The sequence below is a fragment of the Anopheles moucheti genome, chromosome 2, assembly GCF_943734755.1.
Source record: "Anopheles moucheti chromosome 2, idAnoMoucSN_F20_07, whole genome shotgun sequence".
Classification (NCBI taxonomy): Eukaryota; Metazoa; Arthropoda; class Insecta; order Diptera; family Culicidae; genus Anopheles; species Anopheles moucheti.
Window position 1 is genome coordinate 1,373,059 of NC_069140.1, and position 16,435 is coordinate 1,389,493.

Consider the following 16,435-nt stretch of genomic DNA (forward strand, 5'->3'; position numbering starts at 1 on the left):
AACCGAGGGCCCAAGCACGGACCAATGTCGGAGGGAGCAGAGCACGAGTGTTGGGTTTTTGGTGTGCATTTGCATTGATTCAATTAGGATCGATGATCATACAAAAGCAGTTGCGTGGTGGTATGTAGAACCATAATCGTATAAATTCGTATTCCGTATCGGAGAGCTGAAAAGCAAAACGAGAAGGTGCTGGGAGGGTGGAGTTGATAGTTTTGTTTATCAATGATGCAAATTTACTTATCCTGCAGTAGTCAGTACCACTTTTGCGAAGAGTGCATGTATTTCGATTGTTTACATTGTGAATTGTCTTTAACAATTTAACAGAGTAAACAAACATGTTGCACTGTGTATTGTGCAAGAGGATGAACTAATCGAACCAGCGGTTTGTGGGAAGGGAATTTGGTAGAATTGGGTTTAGGGTTTGGTTAAATATCCGTATAGAATGATCAACTATCTATCATGCTAAAAACGCAACCTACAGCCAACCTTGGTTCGTTCATTCTTCACGGCTTTATGTTTCTTTGATGGTACGATGGACAAAGGATGCATAAATCGCTTGAGAACCCTTTTTTTTTGGGGTTGGTTTTGTGTAGGAAGGATGTCATCATTTTCAAATTAGATTCACATTTGAGAACCCTTCTTCGGAAAACGGTTGTGCAAGTCGGCCATAATTTTACGAAGAGGTAGAGTTGACCTTTAGCACATAATTTTTCTACAACCGACAGAATGATTAATTGCATTATGATAAACCTCAAACAAGTGGTTCGAGTGTGGAATACATCCCGTACGTAGAAAATGTGTTTGTAGGCGAGAGAAGGGAATAAGCTGTCATCATAAAATAGTTTTCTGTGTTAATAGCAAAACTACTCTATATTGTTTGATAAGTATTGTGGAGTGTCATAATAACAGTTTTGAAAGAACATGAACAAGCGTACTCAGTCCTTCCAGCGTTCGTTCGGTTGGTCTGCCCGGCAACCGAGCTAGAACCCTCGTAAAGCCCGATGGATAGCTGTTGCTCGGTTGCATAATTGGATCAGAAGTGTTGACCAACGGATGTCCTCACAAACTCGGTCGGATATTTGGTTGGCGAAGCTAGCTAGCGAACGGATAGGAAGGTAATGAAAACGCCGGACTGCGCCCGGACGGACGAACGAATGCAGGAAAACATTGCCTCAATAATTTTCCCATTTTGCCATGGTTAATTTCGATAATGGGTGAGATGGAAGCACTTGCCGCGTGGTGGGTCGTGAGCTTTGGCTGATCGGATGTGTTCCGAGAACGATGCGCCCGGTCTCTCGCTGGCAGAGCGCAGCGTCTGCCAAAATGGGCGTGTTGAAAATGGGACAATGGTGTGCCGTACCGGTGAGCCGAAGCGGAAATGTATCCGGTGTTTGTTGACTATGGTCGACCTTGCATCACCATGCACACACCGTTGCCATGGTTGAGACCAGGAACCAGGCCAGGAACGGGCACCGCACAAGTCAACACATACACACACACACACACACACACACACACACACACTCTCGCTTCGCATGTTCTAATCTTGTTATCAATGCGAATACTAATGCAGTGACACGGTCGTAAACCGTTATTCGCAGTGTTGGAATGGAATAATCTTACACTCAAATATTCACCATCGCCAGACGGGCAGACACGACAAGCAGCGTTGTTTGGAACACCGCCATCCCTGAGGAGGGGTGGAGAATGGACACCAGTTCCGGTGTGACCTGACCCCCGACGTTGGCTTTATGTGCCAGTACCGTAGATCTGATTCATCGTTCACGTTGTGACATCTATTATGCTCTGTTTACTGTACGATGCATTGTAGCAGGGACACCCAGATGCACAGCGCCATGTGCGGTGGTTTTATGAGCTCATTGTTTTTCTATGCGTAGCTTGATAAAGTTAGAATATGTGTGGAGATGCTGATGCTGTGGAACGCAGCTCTAAATAAACCCGGCGTCATGCATCGCGGCGCCGTGGCTTAGTTGGTTAAAGCGCCTGTCTAGTAAACAGGAGATCGTGAGTTCGAATCTCGCCGGAGCCTTGCTAGGTTGTTCTCTCTGCGTTCGTTGGGAAAATCAACAAAAGAACGCGAGAGAGAGAAAGCAGAGAGTTTTTTTCTTCAAAGTGAATAAGAGGGTGGTGTGTTGTTGTTTGCATGAAAAAAGTATGGGAGACATGGGGGATGACATTTATTTAAATTGAGAGGGTTAGATTAGGGAACGGTAAGAATTCTATGATAGGGGAGGAGGAAGGAGGGTGGCGATCGTTTGTCACAAAAATAGCTGGTATTCTGTTTTTGTTTTCAGTAAATAATGTTGTAGAGGATGAAACTCTACAAACGCTCATCATATTATTGCTCGTCGGGGGTTAGTTTGTTTGCAAATAAAAATAAATACACGGGACCTGGTCTCCGCTTTCAAGTCGTCCACAACTGCCGAAATCGTGTCCGCTGCAGTTGTAAGCACGCATTGATTAAGAAACTAATTATGTCCCCGACTGCGGAGCGATAAATCGCACCCGCAATGGCTGTACGGAGGCCCCAGTTGTCGTTGTTGGCTTTGTTCGCTTCGCACAGAACATAGCCCCACCTGCACATAGCGCGGCCATGTCGTTGAAGCATACCGGGATGGTAGAGACTGGAAGCGGGTTGTTTGTTTAGATGTCGTTAGCGGACGACGAGTGCTTTACGTGCTGACAAAACGCTCGTCCCGGCGTTGACGGCGTGAAAATGTAGTCGCGGAGCGCAAGATGTAATGGTCCGGCCCTCGGTTGCAGCTGGGTGAACGTTTAGCAAGTTATTTATGAGCGTTCAACGTCGACACGCTGAATGATGTTGGAACTTTGGAAGTGTTGTGTTAGGCTGGCTGTGTGCGTGTAATGGCCGGGAAAGCGTTTGGTTTGAATGGTTCGGAAGAATCGAATTCGTGTATTTTGCGGAAGGTTGTTGTGCATTTTATGGTTTTACATTGCAACGTGTGGCCGGGCGAGGGAAGGCTTTCAATGGCGTATTATTGGCATTTTACAAGTGGTGTGTTTCACCAATAATGCCATAATGCGATGCATGCTTAATTACCATTTGATTGCAGAGTAGTCTTTCGAATGATGGAAGAGAAAACCGTTTATTACAATAACTTAACGTTTTAACAACGTGTAGGGCAAAATTTTTAAAATAATAATAATTATAACCAATCGTACATGTTTACAAATCGTAGAGATGTTATTTTAAATAAAATACTCTTGATGACTCTGGCAAACAAATGGCAACACCCATCACGGAAGCATTTTCTGATAGTGACATACTTCCAAAAGGCTGAAACATACATCAAACGAACCAATGTTAACAATAAGCCAGACCACACCTCTCTGATCGCGGGTTTGATATGTCAACTCCGCCGGTGAACTCTGCCAAGCGTACAGTGTATAACCGTGTGACGGGGCTTAGCAACATGCCCACATGACACGTACGAGTATTTTTAATCAGACACCATGTGGTGGAAGTGTAATCACAGTGAGCATACAAAGCAACAAATGAACGAAACTCACCGCAACGGTTGCAATTAAAAGGTGCGCCCTGTGTGTGATCGATGCGTGTGTGCGGGACAGAGGCTGCCGTAGGTATTGGCGCGGCAGCGATGATGTTGCACAGGAACGCACGATGGTGCGCAACTGTTAAAACCCCAATCTCATGTTGATAAGCGGCGCTTACTCGTGTACTCGTACCGCCCCGAGAAGGCACTTTTCCGTTACTGTGTATCCGAACTGAAAATAGTTTAACGGGAGCACAGTGTGAGCCGAAATAGCTCAGTTGGGAGAGCGTTAGACTGAAGATCTAAAGGTCCCCGGTTCAATCCCGGGTTTCGGCAGATTTCAAACTGCATTTTTTTCGAGGAGGTGTATAATTTTTATCTTGACTAACTTTGGACATGTATTTATAGTGACTTTATATATTGAGCAGCTTCTATCGATGTATTGATTATCTTTCGTTTTAATGCGGAAAAGATTGAATGGCGATTAAAAGCTCATTTCGACTAGAATGTAACATCCGCATTCTTAAAATGTTAAAGTTTAAATGGATTTGCGATATCTTTTCTTCGGTTTCGAGCGAAAGTTCCAATCTTTGAGGTAGTTTTTGCTGCCTTCGTGTCCGTTTGCCATTTCGTGACAAACAGAAACTATTATAAGTCAGTCTCAACATAGGAAAAGTGCATTGGGAAATGCATTGGGTTGGGAAGTGTTTCGCCACCGTCAACAAACGGGTGGATGCATTTTCTGCTTCTGCGATTAAGGCTCCAGTGCAGTGTTGTCTTCGCCTTAGTAAGTGTGGGGAGGTTTTTTTTTGGTATTTTCTTCATATTTTTTTCATTAAAAGCTTCGCGATATCGGTCTGCTTGAATGGTTACGCCTTTTTTTTTCGCTGTCAGTGCTCTTTGGCCAGCAATGGTGGCATTTTCCTCGCAACGGTTATGGTAGTGAGGTTGAAGGGAGAAAAATAAATTTTCCATTTTCTTCACCGTTCATCGATTGCGGTCCAGAGCGCATTGATGGCAGGAAGGTATGAACGGTGCTAGGATAGCAGTTGGATTTTGGCAATGGAGACGTAGTGTTTAATAACATACGACGCTCGAACTGTGGCCAGTCCTTACTGGCAAATATACAAGAACTTTCAACGTACGGTACGGAGTAAAGAGAAAGTAGATATAATAACGATGTTTTTCGAGCTCTTAATAACTATATTTCTAGCATCCACAACACTATGCGATCGTGCACCGCTCGCGTGAAGTCAGCAAAGGCATGCGGTGCCGGATGGGAAAGTTTCTAGCTGCACTTTGCTCTCGCCGATGCACGCCCTGATGCACTTGGCTCACAAAGAGTTTGGTGCATCGATCGTCCGAAGTGGAAAACCATCCGTACGGTGTCGGAGAAAACCGACATCAGGAAAAGGCATTAAACGGAAGAAAAAGTAAATGAGTTTTCGCAGCACTTTTCGCTCCTTTACTGTATGTGTGTGTGTGTGTGTGTGTTTTTTTTCCCCCAATTCGGCCGGAAGCGGATTTCGTTTGGTGCGGAAACAGTAATAGGAAGAGCGCATTCGGTGAAATCATTTTTAAATCGATTACTGAGCATTGCCGCTTGGCTTTACGGCGACGGGCGAACACCGCCAGCCAGCAGCAGAACATTAAAGGTCTATTACAAGGCGACTGGAACGATTTAACAAACAGCTGTGAATGCGCACATGAAAGGCGGAAACGCCTAGAGCAGCAGATACTAAATGTCATCTATTATCTGGCTTCAGCTCAATGGCCAAAAAAAGCCTATCTACCGCTATGATCGTGCAAAAACGGTAGGAATGGTTGGGTGTTTGACAAAGCGGCCGATTATCCTTGGATGTAAGGCACCAGGCATGGACGTTCTTCTTCCATATTTTCCGGTCATGCTCACCAATTTCTATATATTGGTAACATTTGAAATTGGCGAGAATCCTACCACAAATAGAATATCTTTAAGCGTAGCGCATTTTAAAAGTATAACAGATCGAATAAGTCTTCCTATTTTTTGCTCCAATAAAGGCAAAAAGTGTGTACCATAACTTAGACGTTCTATAGTAACAGAAGGTGTTCATTTATCATTATGAACGATAAACATTCCCCCTGAATGCTTTCGATCATCAATTTTATTTTCGCAGACAAATTTCGACCTCTCGATTGATTTCTCTGCATGCATGGCCAATATTTCGACGCATAATGGGCGAAATTTCTTGCTTGCAAGTGTTGCCGAATATGCGCATGTTAAACATCGCCATGCATTAGCAATGCATGTACGTACACGTGGGAAGAATGGCTCGTTACGTAGGATCGTGGATGCAGGTAACGGATGCGATAAAGGAGTGGACATTTTTCTTGCATCATCCCGTGTGAGGAACGTTCTCGTTGACACTCGTTTTACATCGCTTAACGAGGGCAGCCAGCGTTGGCGTAAAACCGGGCTGAGTTCAAATCAATAATGTGCCACTTTGCGCGGAGGTAACGTACGTTTCGGTGTCAGCTTGCGCTTCCCCCTTTCCTAATGGGATGGTCTGTTTGGAATACCATATCGAGACAAAAGGTGCTACGGCTTGGCTGCTCCTGCATGTCCTCCCGCCGGGCTCGGCAGATGTTGCAGCAGAGACGGAAGCACTGCAACAAACTCATCGGTTTTGTATGGATAAATGGTACTTAAGAGGTTGCGGAACTTAAACGAGCTCCAGCAAAGGCACCGAGACACCAACCCGGAACAACTGCAAATACCCGCACGGGCACGGGCAGCGTATGGAAACGAGCTGAATGCAAAAGAGGAGGCCACGCTTACAGCAGTTATGGATGCACTGGGTGCAAAACGAATCGTTACCAAGTGGCATCGTGCTTTAGTGGCTGGTTTTTTTGCGTAAGAAAACCTGCAGTGGATGCTGGATGCGCACTGGATACATTATTGGTGCGAAGCATAAAGCCATTGACTGGACGGCAAAGATCGTGCCTAGTTGGAAAATCTCTGGTGAAATCTGGTGAACGAATGGAGCGCAAAACATATTCGCACTCGAAGCACACCAATTTCGTTTCGGGGTCGCATTTAGTTGATGTCAGTTCGGGAGATGAATGATTTTATTTTGCCCCCCAGCAGGCCGTTTTAAAGTGCTTTAAGGCGTGAAAAATTTGCCGCCAAGGAATGTGGCGCTGGGCTTGGCCATTGCTGGGCAGCGAAAACATGCGTTGATCCGAAAAGTGCTCTGGTGATTTACCGCATCCCCGAGAATCGAGCAGCGTGGCGCAAATAGGGCGAATCCTTTGTAGTGTTGGAATGAACGCACACGCGAGTAGCGCAAAAGGGGGCCAAGATTGTGTGCAACGGGGGTTTGATTGGAGTTAAAAGGTTTGCACTGTAATTATAAGTTTTCTGGCGGTGTTTTTGCGCAACCGGGTTGGCCACTCGGGTGAAATTGGTCTGCAAGCAGTACGTTGGCCCCCTCCATGGCTGGGGGCTTTGTTTGTCTGCTTGTCCAGGAAGAATTGGCGGTGCGGGATGCGTAGGGAATTTGTGGACGAAGATGATTGCCCTGCGGACTGGGCTCTGGGTTCTTAATGAGATATGTAAGCAAAAGTTAACTGAGCAAGGGCGTTCGATTAAGGCAACGATTATAAGATTAACTTTAATTCGATTACCAAACCTACTAGCGAGGTTTTTCGGTGCTGTTTGAGTTCATCTCTCAAGTTTTATCTTGGGCCATCCGTTAAAAACTGATTGAACCGAATACGCAAAATGAAGCTTGAGGTAGAGATATAAATCAATCGCAGCACGTTCGACCATTTTAAAGCTTCCCCCAATAGATTTATGGAGCAGTGGCGAAAAACACATCCTCGCCCACTTTCAAAAAGGATAATTTGAACGACCCTTGAGGGTGGTGTACATTAATGCAATGCAGTTCGGCGAGAGGTCAAGAAAGGATAATGAACAAACGGGACTGAGCGCGTAAAAGAATTTTAATCAAGGAATAGGCAAGACGGGGCAAGACCTGTTTGGAATGTGCAATGGATGAAATATGCATAAAAGGTGTTTTTCTGGCTACTCGGGAGTTTTACACTGTGTCCGGATCAGGAGTTTCTGTAGACCCGAGCAGATACAAAAACATTGCGTGGAATGCGTCTTACCACACCTTTTGCTTTATCCATTTTTATTCTACTACCACCACCAAACCGTGTTGGAAAGGGTTTTTTTGTGCTGCGTGAAGATTTCAGAGCGTGGAATAAATAATGATCCTGTTCAGGAGACGTACAAGAGGATCAAACGCATTGCGCCAAACAGTTTGACCCTCGGTTTGACGCGTAGTGACGAAGGAAATTAATTCTAATTTTCGCAGATTGACCGCCCGAAGGATGCGCGTAGCTGGTTGTGAGTTTTTCCCTGAAGTGAAATTACCATGAAGAGCATGATGGGGGCGTGCTGTGGGTTCGTCTTGTGGGACGAAGCCCTCAAGTTTCGTCTATCAGATTATTCCCGGACAGGTGGCACCGTACTCGCTGCGGTTCTGGTGGGAATTGCTCTATTCTCCCGGGTCGCGTCGGGCCAGCGGTCCGATTGTCCGAAGTGAAAGTAATTCAATTCGCTGACGCTCCTCGAAAGCGTCTAGCGTCCCACCAGCGTACCCTTCTCGGCGAAGGAGCCGTTGATATTCGGTTACTGATTATCGGCAAAAGCAGCTCCGGCAGACATTTCATCCCTGGAGAGGTCAAGCACGGGGGGAGTACGGATCAGTTTAGCAACGCCCAAACGATGGACAAGCTGACTCGACACGCTGAACGGTTCCGGAATAGGGAAAACTCAACCGTATCGTACAAGGCATTCAGCCGGAAAACTGGGCCTCCACACTTGGTGAAACAAAGAAACTCGCTCGGTTACCGGACGGGACCGTCTCCACATGGGGACGGAAATAGATGGCGCACGGATCGTCAGACACACACACACGTTGGTTGGATTGACCGGTCGAGTTGGTCCGTATGCAAATCGAGTCTCCAAAACTTGACGATACCAACCCTTTGGGATTGTGTCTAACAGCGAAATGGGATATTAGCGCGAGAAAGAGAAAGGGAGCCTACCAGGTTGCGTGAAAAAGAGAATAATAAACTTTCCGAGGTAGAGGATTGTGGTTCGCTTAGTGTTCTGGTGGCGGTTTATGCTTTTCCTATTTTGCGTCCAAAGGCTACCGTGGACCAGTGCGCTCCGTAGATGAGAAGTGGCTTCCCGTTCTGACAAGCTTTCCCGGTGCTACCGGTCAGCACACGGTCGGACATATTCTTTCTGTCCATTCTCGGCAAAAGACATTGGCGCAACGTGCCTATCGGCATGGCAAAGCGTCTCAAGGGAGCAAGAACCAGATGCGAGCACGGATGACAATCGTTTTTTGTTGGACGGTTTCCGAACCGGGCCGGCCGAGATAGAGCATGAGCTGGATACGATAGGTTGGCACGGAATAGTAATGTTTGATCTAGATCTAGAAGCACACGAGCGGAGGTGTGCAACTAGCATATCTAAACTTGTTAGTTCAACTATGCAGAAGTAGTGCGTATTTACAGTACTATTCGTTGTACATGTATTCAATGAACTCTGTACTAGTCTACAAGCCTGCAAGAATGCATGAATGGTGTTTTAATTCATAATTAGTTCGGTACCGATTGGGATATTATCTTCAAAAGTTAGAAAGATCTCCATATTGCCTTCAAAACAATTGGGCCTCTACCGGTCACCAACGGTGTGCATTGGGATGGAAAGGTAAAGTTTCCATTCGCCTGAAACCAAATCGATCATCGTTTGGGAATTGGGAAGAACATTGTTCAGATGCAAAATTTAAACGTACCAGGCAGGTTTATCATTGTAAGCTCACGGGAGCATGCACGAACGTTCCGAGACGGGGAGTAAGGGGAAAACATCATTCCAACCCATGAGTGCGCTCGAGGAAAGAGAAAAACCACAGCACGGTTCAGCACTTTCTGGAACGGCTTCGGACGGTGGTAGTTATTGGTTAGTCAGAATTGGTTGCGGTTGGTCTGACGTCCGGTTAAAATCGGTACCGGTCGGAAATGAGAACCTGAGTGGGTTGGATCGGCTAGTAATAGACCTACGAGCGATTATGAGCTTGGCGTCGCATGCGTTAAAACCACTACTGCCGATCTTGACAAATAAGTTCGCTTTCGTGAATGTAATGAAGCGAAAGTTTAGTCAATGGTGTTGGGAACAGAATTGATAAGGGGAAAAATCGGGGAGTCGTAAATACAGATAGGATTTTCTACACCTGTTTTCACTGTAACCGAGATGAGGTTAGATGTAAAAATACCCATACTGTCATTTGCAACAGTATTAGGCTATTGTGAACTAGAGCAAAAGCAATAAAGCACTTAATCCGATCCAACATAACCATGCTTTCTGCACCATTTCACATGTTAGGAAATTCGGTTACTTTCAATACGTAAGACTCGACCATGTTTGATGCAGTTCATCGTGCTATACAAGGGATGACAATGTAATAGAAGGTCATTTACCTTAAGGGTTCCTATTTTTACGATGCATTAAAGCTATAGAAGCCAGGGTGTAATGGGATATGATATTCGTGGATAGGAGATTAATTCGGAGGATAGGGTAAGAATTTGTTTTTTTATACATAAAACTTCATAAGAACAGCATAAACCTCTTTCCGTTGAAAAAGAAAGTGCATGGGGGAAAACGAACATGAAACCAATGCTGATGTAACGCCCGCTTTTCATGTGTCCTCGATAGTATAGTGGTCAGTATCCCCGCCTGTCACGCGGGAGACCGGGGTTCGATTCCCCGTCGGGGAGAGAAGTTTTTTTTTAATGTTTTCTCTCAATTGTTATGCTTCTCAATACCTGTTTTCTATTCGGTTTATTAAGTTGAACAGATTGTACCAATAATAACCCATCCGATTTATGCAAAAAACTTACAGACCCTTTTAATTTAGTCGTCATTTTTCCCACGTTTTGATAGCTCGGTTTCGTGGTATTGGAAATTGAATTTCAAATTAGTCGGTGAACATTTTTTGCGATCATGCCACGCAGCTTCATTTGCGTTCTAATTGGACGGTGTGGAACAGTGGGAGTGAGAATCGTTCCGTTCGTAGCGTTCAATAGATCATTGGCTACGTTAAATTATTAAAACACAGTCTAACGAGCGCGCTACCTTGAATCAACATTGGAATGAATGGCAGTGCGAAAAAAACGAAACGAAATTTAATGGCATTAGTGGCGCAGCTACACGATCCATCGGAAACGAATGTTTCGAGCAGTGAACAGCGAGAGGATGCCACTGGCCGATAGCGAAATTTCTAAAGTCGGAATTTATCGAATGTACTTGTTCGAACGGTTTTTTTTGTCTGTGTCCGTAAGCCATGTACAGTGTTCGCCCCGTTCCAGGAGACATCAACCATTTTCGATGCACCGCCACCCAATAATCACCCAAATCGCGTGACCAAAGTGCATACGCATGTGAGCGCGAGTGGCAAGTGGTGAAAGCGCTAGAAATCGATTAAAGTAATTTATTTGGAAATTAATTAAAATTCAACACTCGCGCTCAACTTGCGAGCTATTCGCACCCGAAAGTCGCGTCATTCCCTGCTCTTCGCAAACGAGGGGGATTTAGGGTTTCTACGGTCTCGTATCGTCCCGACCCGCCGTTGTTTCTTCGCTGGTTGAATCCTGTTGGACAGCGGTCCGGAAGACAGGGTGTATGCATGAGTTTGATTTCGTTACAGTGGAACGTGGAGCGGAAGAATACCCTTAATACCCGCGTCCCGCGGGGAGCAAACGACGGGAAATTCATGAAGAGCTGCAGTAAAATCGCTGGCGCCACACACTGACCAAATAGAGCGACCTACAAACTGGGGTGCCACTGATCTATCGGTGGGCGAAATGGCGGAGCACTGTGTGCCGAATGTGTAAAACCATTTGGCAATGTAAATTACTGACCATCGAGAGCAGTTGGTTGTTTCTGGCGGAGCTTTATGCTTTTTTTTCTCTCTCTCCTCGGGCTGCCTTTATTGGGTGAAGCTTTTTGCCATCTACTACTGACACCCTTTTAGCACGTTATGTAGCGACGAGCAAGGTGGTGCAATTTGAAACGTTCGGTGAATCATTGACGAAGGTTCACGCTTTCGGTCCCGCTGCGCATTGGGGTATTTGCATCGATTTTGGGAACCGTGCGAATCGAATTATGTAAATGTCCAAATGGCACTGCCACGCCACTACAAAGTGGTAATTCGCACGCTGAATTCGGTTCTAATGAATGTTGTGTTGGGTTAGCTGTTTGCGGATGAGGTGCATCCGATGTGACACCAAATTTGTCTGCGGAAAAAAATTCAGCTGATTTCAGCTGAGCGGTGCTTGATGCTCGGTGGAAAGCTGTGAAATTTTAGCATAATTAAATACCCGTTCGATGGTTGGGTTCGCTAACAAACCACCGTCGCGTATTGTGTTTGATTCGATTCACAAACATCAATTTACGAAATTGTGGAGTAAGTTTGTACAAGTGAACTTTTCACGGAGTTTAAATTACATTAAGCGTATAATCAAGTATATTCAGCCTCGACGTAAATAATTTTTAAAGTGCTGCTCGTTCGTTTATGTAAATAGTCGCTACGGTAACAAAATAGTCATACATCTCAAGAAGAAACATAATTCCAAACAATTCCAATGACACCTCATTATTTCAATTAAGCAGATTAGAAAATCGATAACAATTTCGGCGGATTTTGGGTCGCAGATTAGCGTCGCTACATTTGGAAATGTGGTTTCGATTACAGTTGCCCTCGTAGTCACTCGTTTCTATCGCTTATTGCCATAGATGCTTATAAAGCAATGTTAATAAAACCCGACAACCGTTACAGCGCAGTTTAGTAAAAGTTTCGGAACTCGTTGATGACATTGGATTGGATCGAAATCAAAAGGGGACACGATGAAAAGACAATTTGTTGCATGTGTTGCATTGTTTTTTTTAGGCAATTGAGATACACTTCAGCAATACAGACACCAGCAATTCCTATGGCTCGCATTTAATGCCGTCAACATTGGGAAGATTGGAAATAAACTCATTCGGTTCATGTACGAGTTTCAGCGATCCTAACAAATCTATCAGATCGTAACAACGCACATTGCTGTTCTGGATGCCAAAGTTGTAGAGACTTTTGTTGCGTGTCAGCTGCTTGGCGTTCACGGAGTAGATTTTGTTACCGTGCAACAGCAGTGTCTTGAGGTACTTTAGCGGCACAAAGACAAGGAAGTTGAGTTCCTTAATCTCGTTGTACGAGAGATCAATCTCGTCGATTAGGTCATACTTGCGCATCGAGAACGTACCGAACTCGATGTGCGAGATGCTGTTGTGACGCAGGTTGATGAAGTTGAGCGATTGCAGCTCGGCAAAGATGCCGATGGGTATTTCGAAGATGTGATTGTTCGACAGATCGAGCGTGGTGAGCGAATCGAGATCGTTGAAGATGTTGTGCGGTACACCGTCGAAGGAGAAGTTCATCCGCGACATATCGAGATCGTGCAGCGCGCGAAGGTTGTGCAGGAAGTCGAAGTTTTTGAGCTGCACGTTCCCGGAGAGGTCCAGGGACTGGAGTGCTGTTTGATTATCGAACGCATACTGCCCAATGCCAATGAGTTTGTTGTTTCGCAGATTGATTTTGGACGCGTGCATGAAGGCGTTGTTCTCGATGATGCTGATGTTGTTGTAGGATAGATCGAAATGTAGTGATTGGTGGTACAATCCGTGCTCCTCGTAACCGTGCGCCACTGCGATGGCGAACGCTCCGGATGCGATCTTCGTGATGGAATTCCGGCTGAGGTCCAAGTTTTGTAATCCGACTAGTGGCGAAAACATTCCAACAGGGATGGTGGTAATTCTGTTATCGCTCATGTTGAGCCTAGATAGTTCGGACATTTCCGCAAATATGCTTGTATCCAAGAGCTCCAGCTCCAGCTTCATATCGGCCATATCCAGTTCTTTCAACCCACTTAGCTTTGCCAGGAATGCGAAATCTTTTAGTGTTGGATTACCGCTCAGATTCAACTCCACGAGCTCTGCCGGATATTCGAAGGATTTTGAAGAGAACTCGCGGAGCCAGTTGTACGACACGTCCAGCCGACGTATCGTGCTGAAGGTGTTTTCCTCAATTCGCACCAAGTTGATCGCGTCCGCCTTCACTTTGTTAATATAGGGGATCGGTGGCAACGTGTGAATGTGGCAGTCGAAAAACTCGATAATATTTTCGTACCGTTCGTTGCGAATTTCTTTGAAACGATCATCTTCCGTTGCGTATATGTTTTTTAACAAACACTTGTCATCCACTCGTTCACAGTTGAGGCGTATAATGGCTGCATCGGTCACTGCGAGACAGAGCGCAACAGAGCAAGTTAATAGGGCGAACCACATCCGCGCCATCGTGCGGTTGAACTGATCGGCAAATGGATGAAGATTAAAATGGATGAGATGTTCTTAATGGTTGTTGTTATCAGCTACCAGCACACATACACCAGCAATTTGTTATGAAATCATTGTAAGATTCGAATGCCAGTTTTCTGTTACGCTTACGGAATCTTCTTGTCTTCCTTGCTTCGTCTTCGTTGTACTGATTACTTGTTGATAAATGCAGGCGATTTGGTTGTTGGAGCCGTTTGACCTACTCGTATTTAGTGTAAAGACATAGGATCATCAAATCCTAAATGAGCGACAAAACAAACAAAAGAGTATCTTTTACGATAAGAACGTTTACTACCTAAGCGTTCAGCGATAAACATTATTTATATTTGATTATATTTGGAATGGAAAATAAGCACGTCACTATATTCAACAAATGCGTACTTACCCTTGTAATGTAAGCTTTATTGTCGGAATTATTTCTCAAAACAAAATGCGACCCACGTGTAGTTATTATAGTTTAATATTGATTTTTGCTTTCACTTTTATTGTTGTCCCATTTCTGTCGGTCGTTTAACTTGGTACACATCTTTAGTTACAAAGTAGGTTTTTTTTTTGTTCTGCAAAACGGGTATGCATGGGCTGGCTATTTCGAATTCCTGCTTAAAGCGAATCGATTCGCCGTTCATTGTGATTTTACAGTATCATAATTGTTTTTCAACTGGTTTTTGTCCGCATTTATACCGTTACTTCCAATTTACTTTGTGTTCAACATTTCGGAGCAAAAGTTATACGTTAATGTGTTTATCAACAGTTGTGCTCCGGGTTTTGGGTTTTGGGTAGCAAACAATTTTGAACATACGTTTCCATTTCACGGACCGTGAAAGTTTTTTTGTTGCTTTATTTACGTCCTGGGCTTTTGTTTTGTCACTGCACACGCACAGAATGGCTCGCTTATTTTATTGATTACCTACGTATCTAAAAGATTCTTGCCCTCTGCTGGCTTGGTTGCTGCTGCCATCACCGCCACGTCGCATTTATCGTATCTATTTTATTGCTCTGCCTCTAACCTAGACACGGTCAGCAGCTTGTCGTGATGTTGGGCTTTTTGTTTGTTAAACTGATGGTGAAAACTTTCCGTCAGACACCGCCGGGGAGGGGGGTTCCGGGCGCGGTGCTGTTCTGTCACTGAAGGAGTGTCCTAACTTTGCTTTTTCATGACAGGTTTCGTCGCACAGCGGAGGATCACGCTTAACAGCTTTCGACGCATTTTATTTTCCCGTGGCATGTTGTTCACAGTTTAGAGCTAGAGGCAAACGCTGAGTCTTCTTTAAATGTCCAATTTGCCGCTGGCAGGTAACGCGGGTCTGGTAAAGGCATCAATCGATTTTGCTTGCGCCACGATTGTTGTTCCTTGCTATTGGGAAAATTGTGCCAAAAACTCGCTTTCCGAAAGCGTTACCGATATTTACGCCAGCATCAGTCCTGTAGGGTTTTTTCGTTTGTTTGATACTCTTTTGCTGTTAACCACCATCTCAGTATGGTTTGGTCTGTGTTATCCTAAATTTATGGGAAACTTTATACTTCAACAGAATGTTAGAGTTTCTTTCCATAAATTTTCAACTGAATAGCCATCCGTTTAGCTGGCCGTTGTTGAGGGTCGATCTCTCCTAACACCGCACACTTGACCTCGTTGATCGTGCCAAACAGTGGAACGTACGGCGACCGAATTGAACGACTTGTTGTTGGCAAGTGCAGACACCAAAAGGCGAAACATCAAATTGTTTTCAACTTTCAGTTCACGCTCGTTTTCCTGCCAGCAATTATCAACGTTTTTTTGTTCCTGGATGCGCGAATGCCATCTGAAAGTTTTGACAGCAATTTATGTGTCACTTTGGTATTCGGAAAAAAATGGTCATTTTACTATTGTAATGCTCAGTTCCATCGTACTACACTATCATACGCTTCTGTGTTTCCTATGACGTAGAGAAGGGGATCAAATCGAACCAATGGTCTCATTGGCCGTTAATGTAGCGATTCTTCGATGACGCATGTGTCTTTATGCTGTGTTTACGATCGCTTTATGAATAATTTTGTCTGATATGTCACCATTTAATCTATAGTAGAAATCAAGTTTCGTATAAGAATGACGCAACCTTTTGTTTCTCATCTCAAAGGTAAACCAAAAAACCCCGAAAAGCGATAAACTCTGTTACTGTTGTGATATCGAAAACGCTTCGAAATAACGTTGTGTGTGGTTAGTGAATTTTTAAAAGTTCTTTTTGACGACAGTTGAAAAAGGTCCAACGAATTTACTATACGTTATTCTGCTCCTTACTCTTACGCCCTGCTGAAGTAGAAAATGAATTCCAATCTACCACATAAACCGCTTTACAGGGCATCCTTATGCTGCATCATTTTCATATATGGGTTTTCTTCAAAGTTCTAATAATGTTTGCTATATTTTTTCCTT

At 44.5% G+C, this 16,435-nt stretch overlaps 1 protein-coding gene and 3 non-coding genes across 4 annotated transcripts; 3 read left to right on the forward strand and 1 right to left on the reverse strand.

Annotated features, from left to right (window-relative positions):
• The first annotated feature begins 1,976 nt into the window (after positions 1 to 1,976).
• Trnat-agu (transfer RNA threonine (anticodon AGU)) lies at positions 1,977 to 2,050 on the forward strand. Its single transcript has one exon. It is a non-coding gene; the product is annotated as a tRNA-Thr (tRNA).
• Positions 2,051 to 3,799: 1,749 nt separating this feature from the next.
• On the forward strand, positions 3,800 to 3,872 carry Trnaf-gaa (transfer RNA phenylalanine (anticodon GAA)). Its single transcript has one exon. It is a non-coding gene; the product is annotated as a tRNA-Phe (tRNA).
• Positions 3,873 to 10,298: 6,426 nt separating this feature from the next.
• Positions 10,299 to 10,370, forward strand: Trnad-guc (transfer RNA aspartic acid (anticodon GUC)). The gene has a single exon. It is a non-coding gene; the product is annotated as a tRNA-Asp (tRNA).
• Positions 10,371 to 12,582: 2,212 nt separating this feature from the next.
• Positions 12,583 to 13,986, reverse strand: LOC128307411 (chaoptin-like). The gene has a single exon (XM_053045237.1). The coding sequence runs from the start codon at positions 13,984 to 13,986 to the stop codon at positions 12,583 to 12,585; it is 1,404 nt and encodes a 467-aa protein (XP_052901197.1).
• Between the last annotated feature and the right edge of the window lie 2,449 nt (positions 13,987 to 16,435).

Coding starts and splice junctions, on each gene's coding strand:
- LOC128307411 (XM_053045237.1), bottom strand. CDS start 13,986: ATGGCGCGGATGTGGTTCGCCCTATTAACTTGCTCTGTTGCGCTCTGT.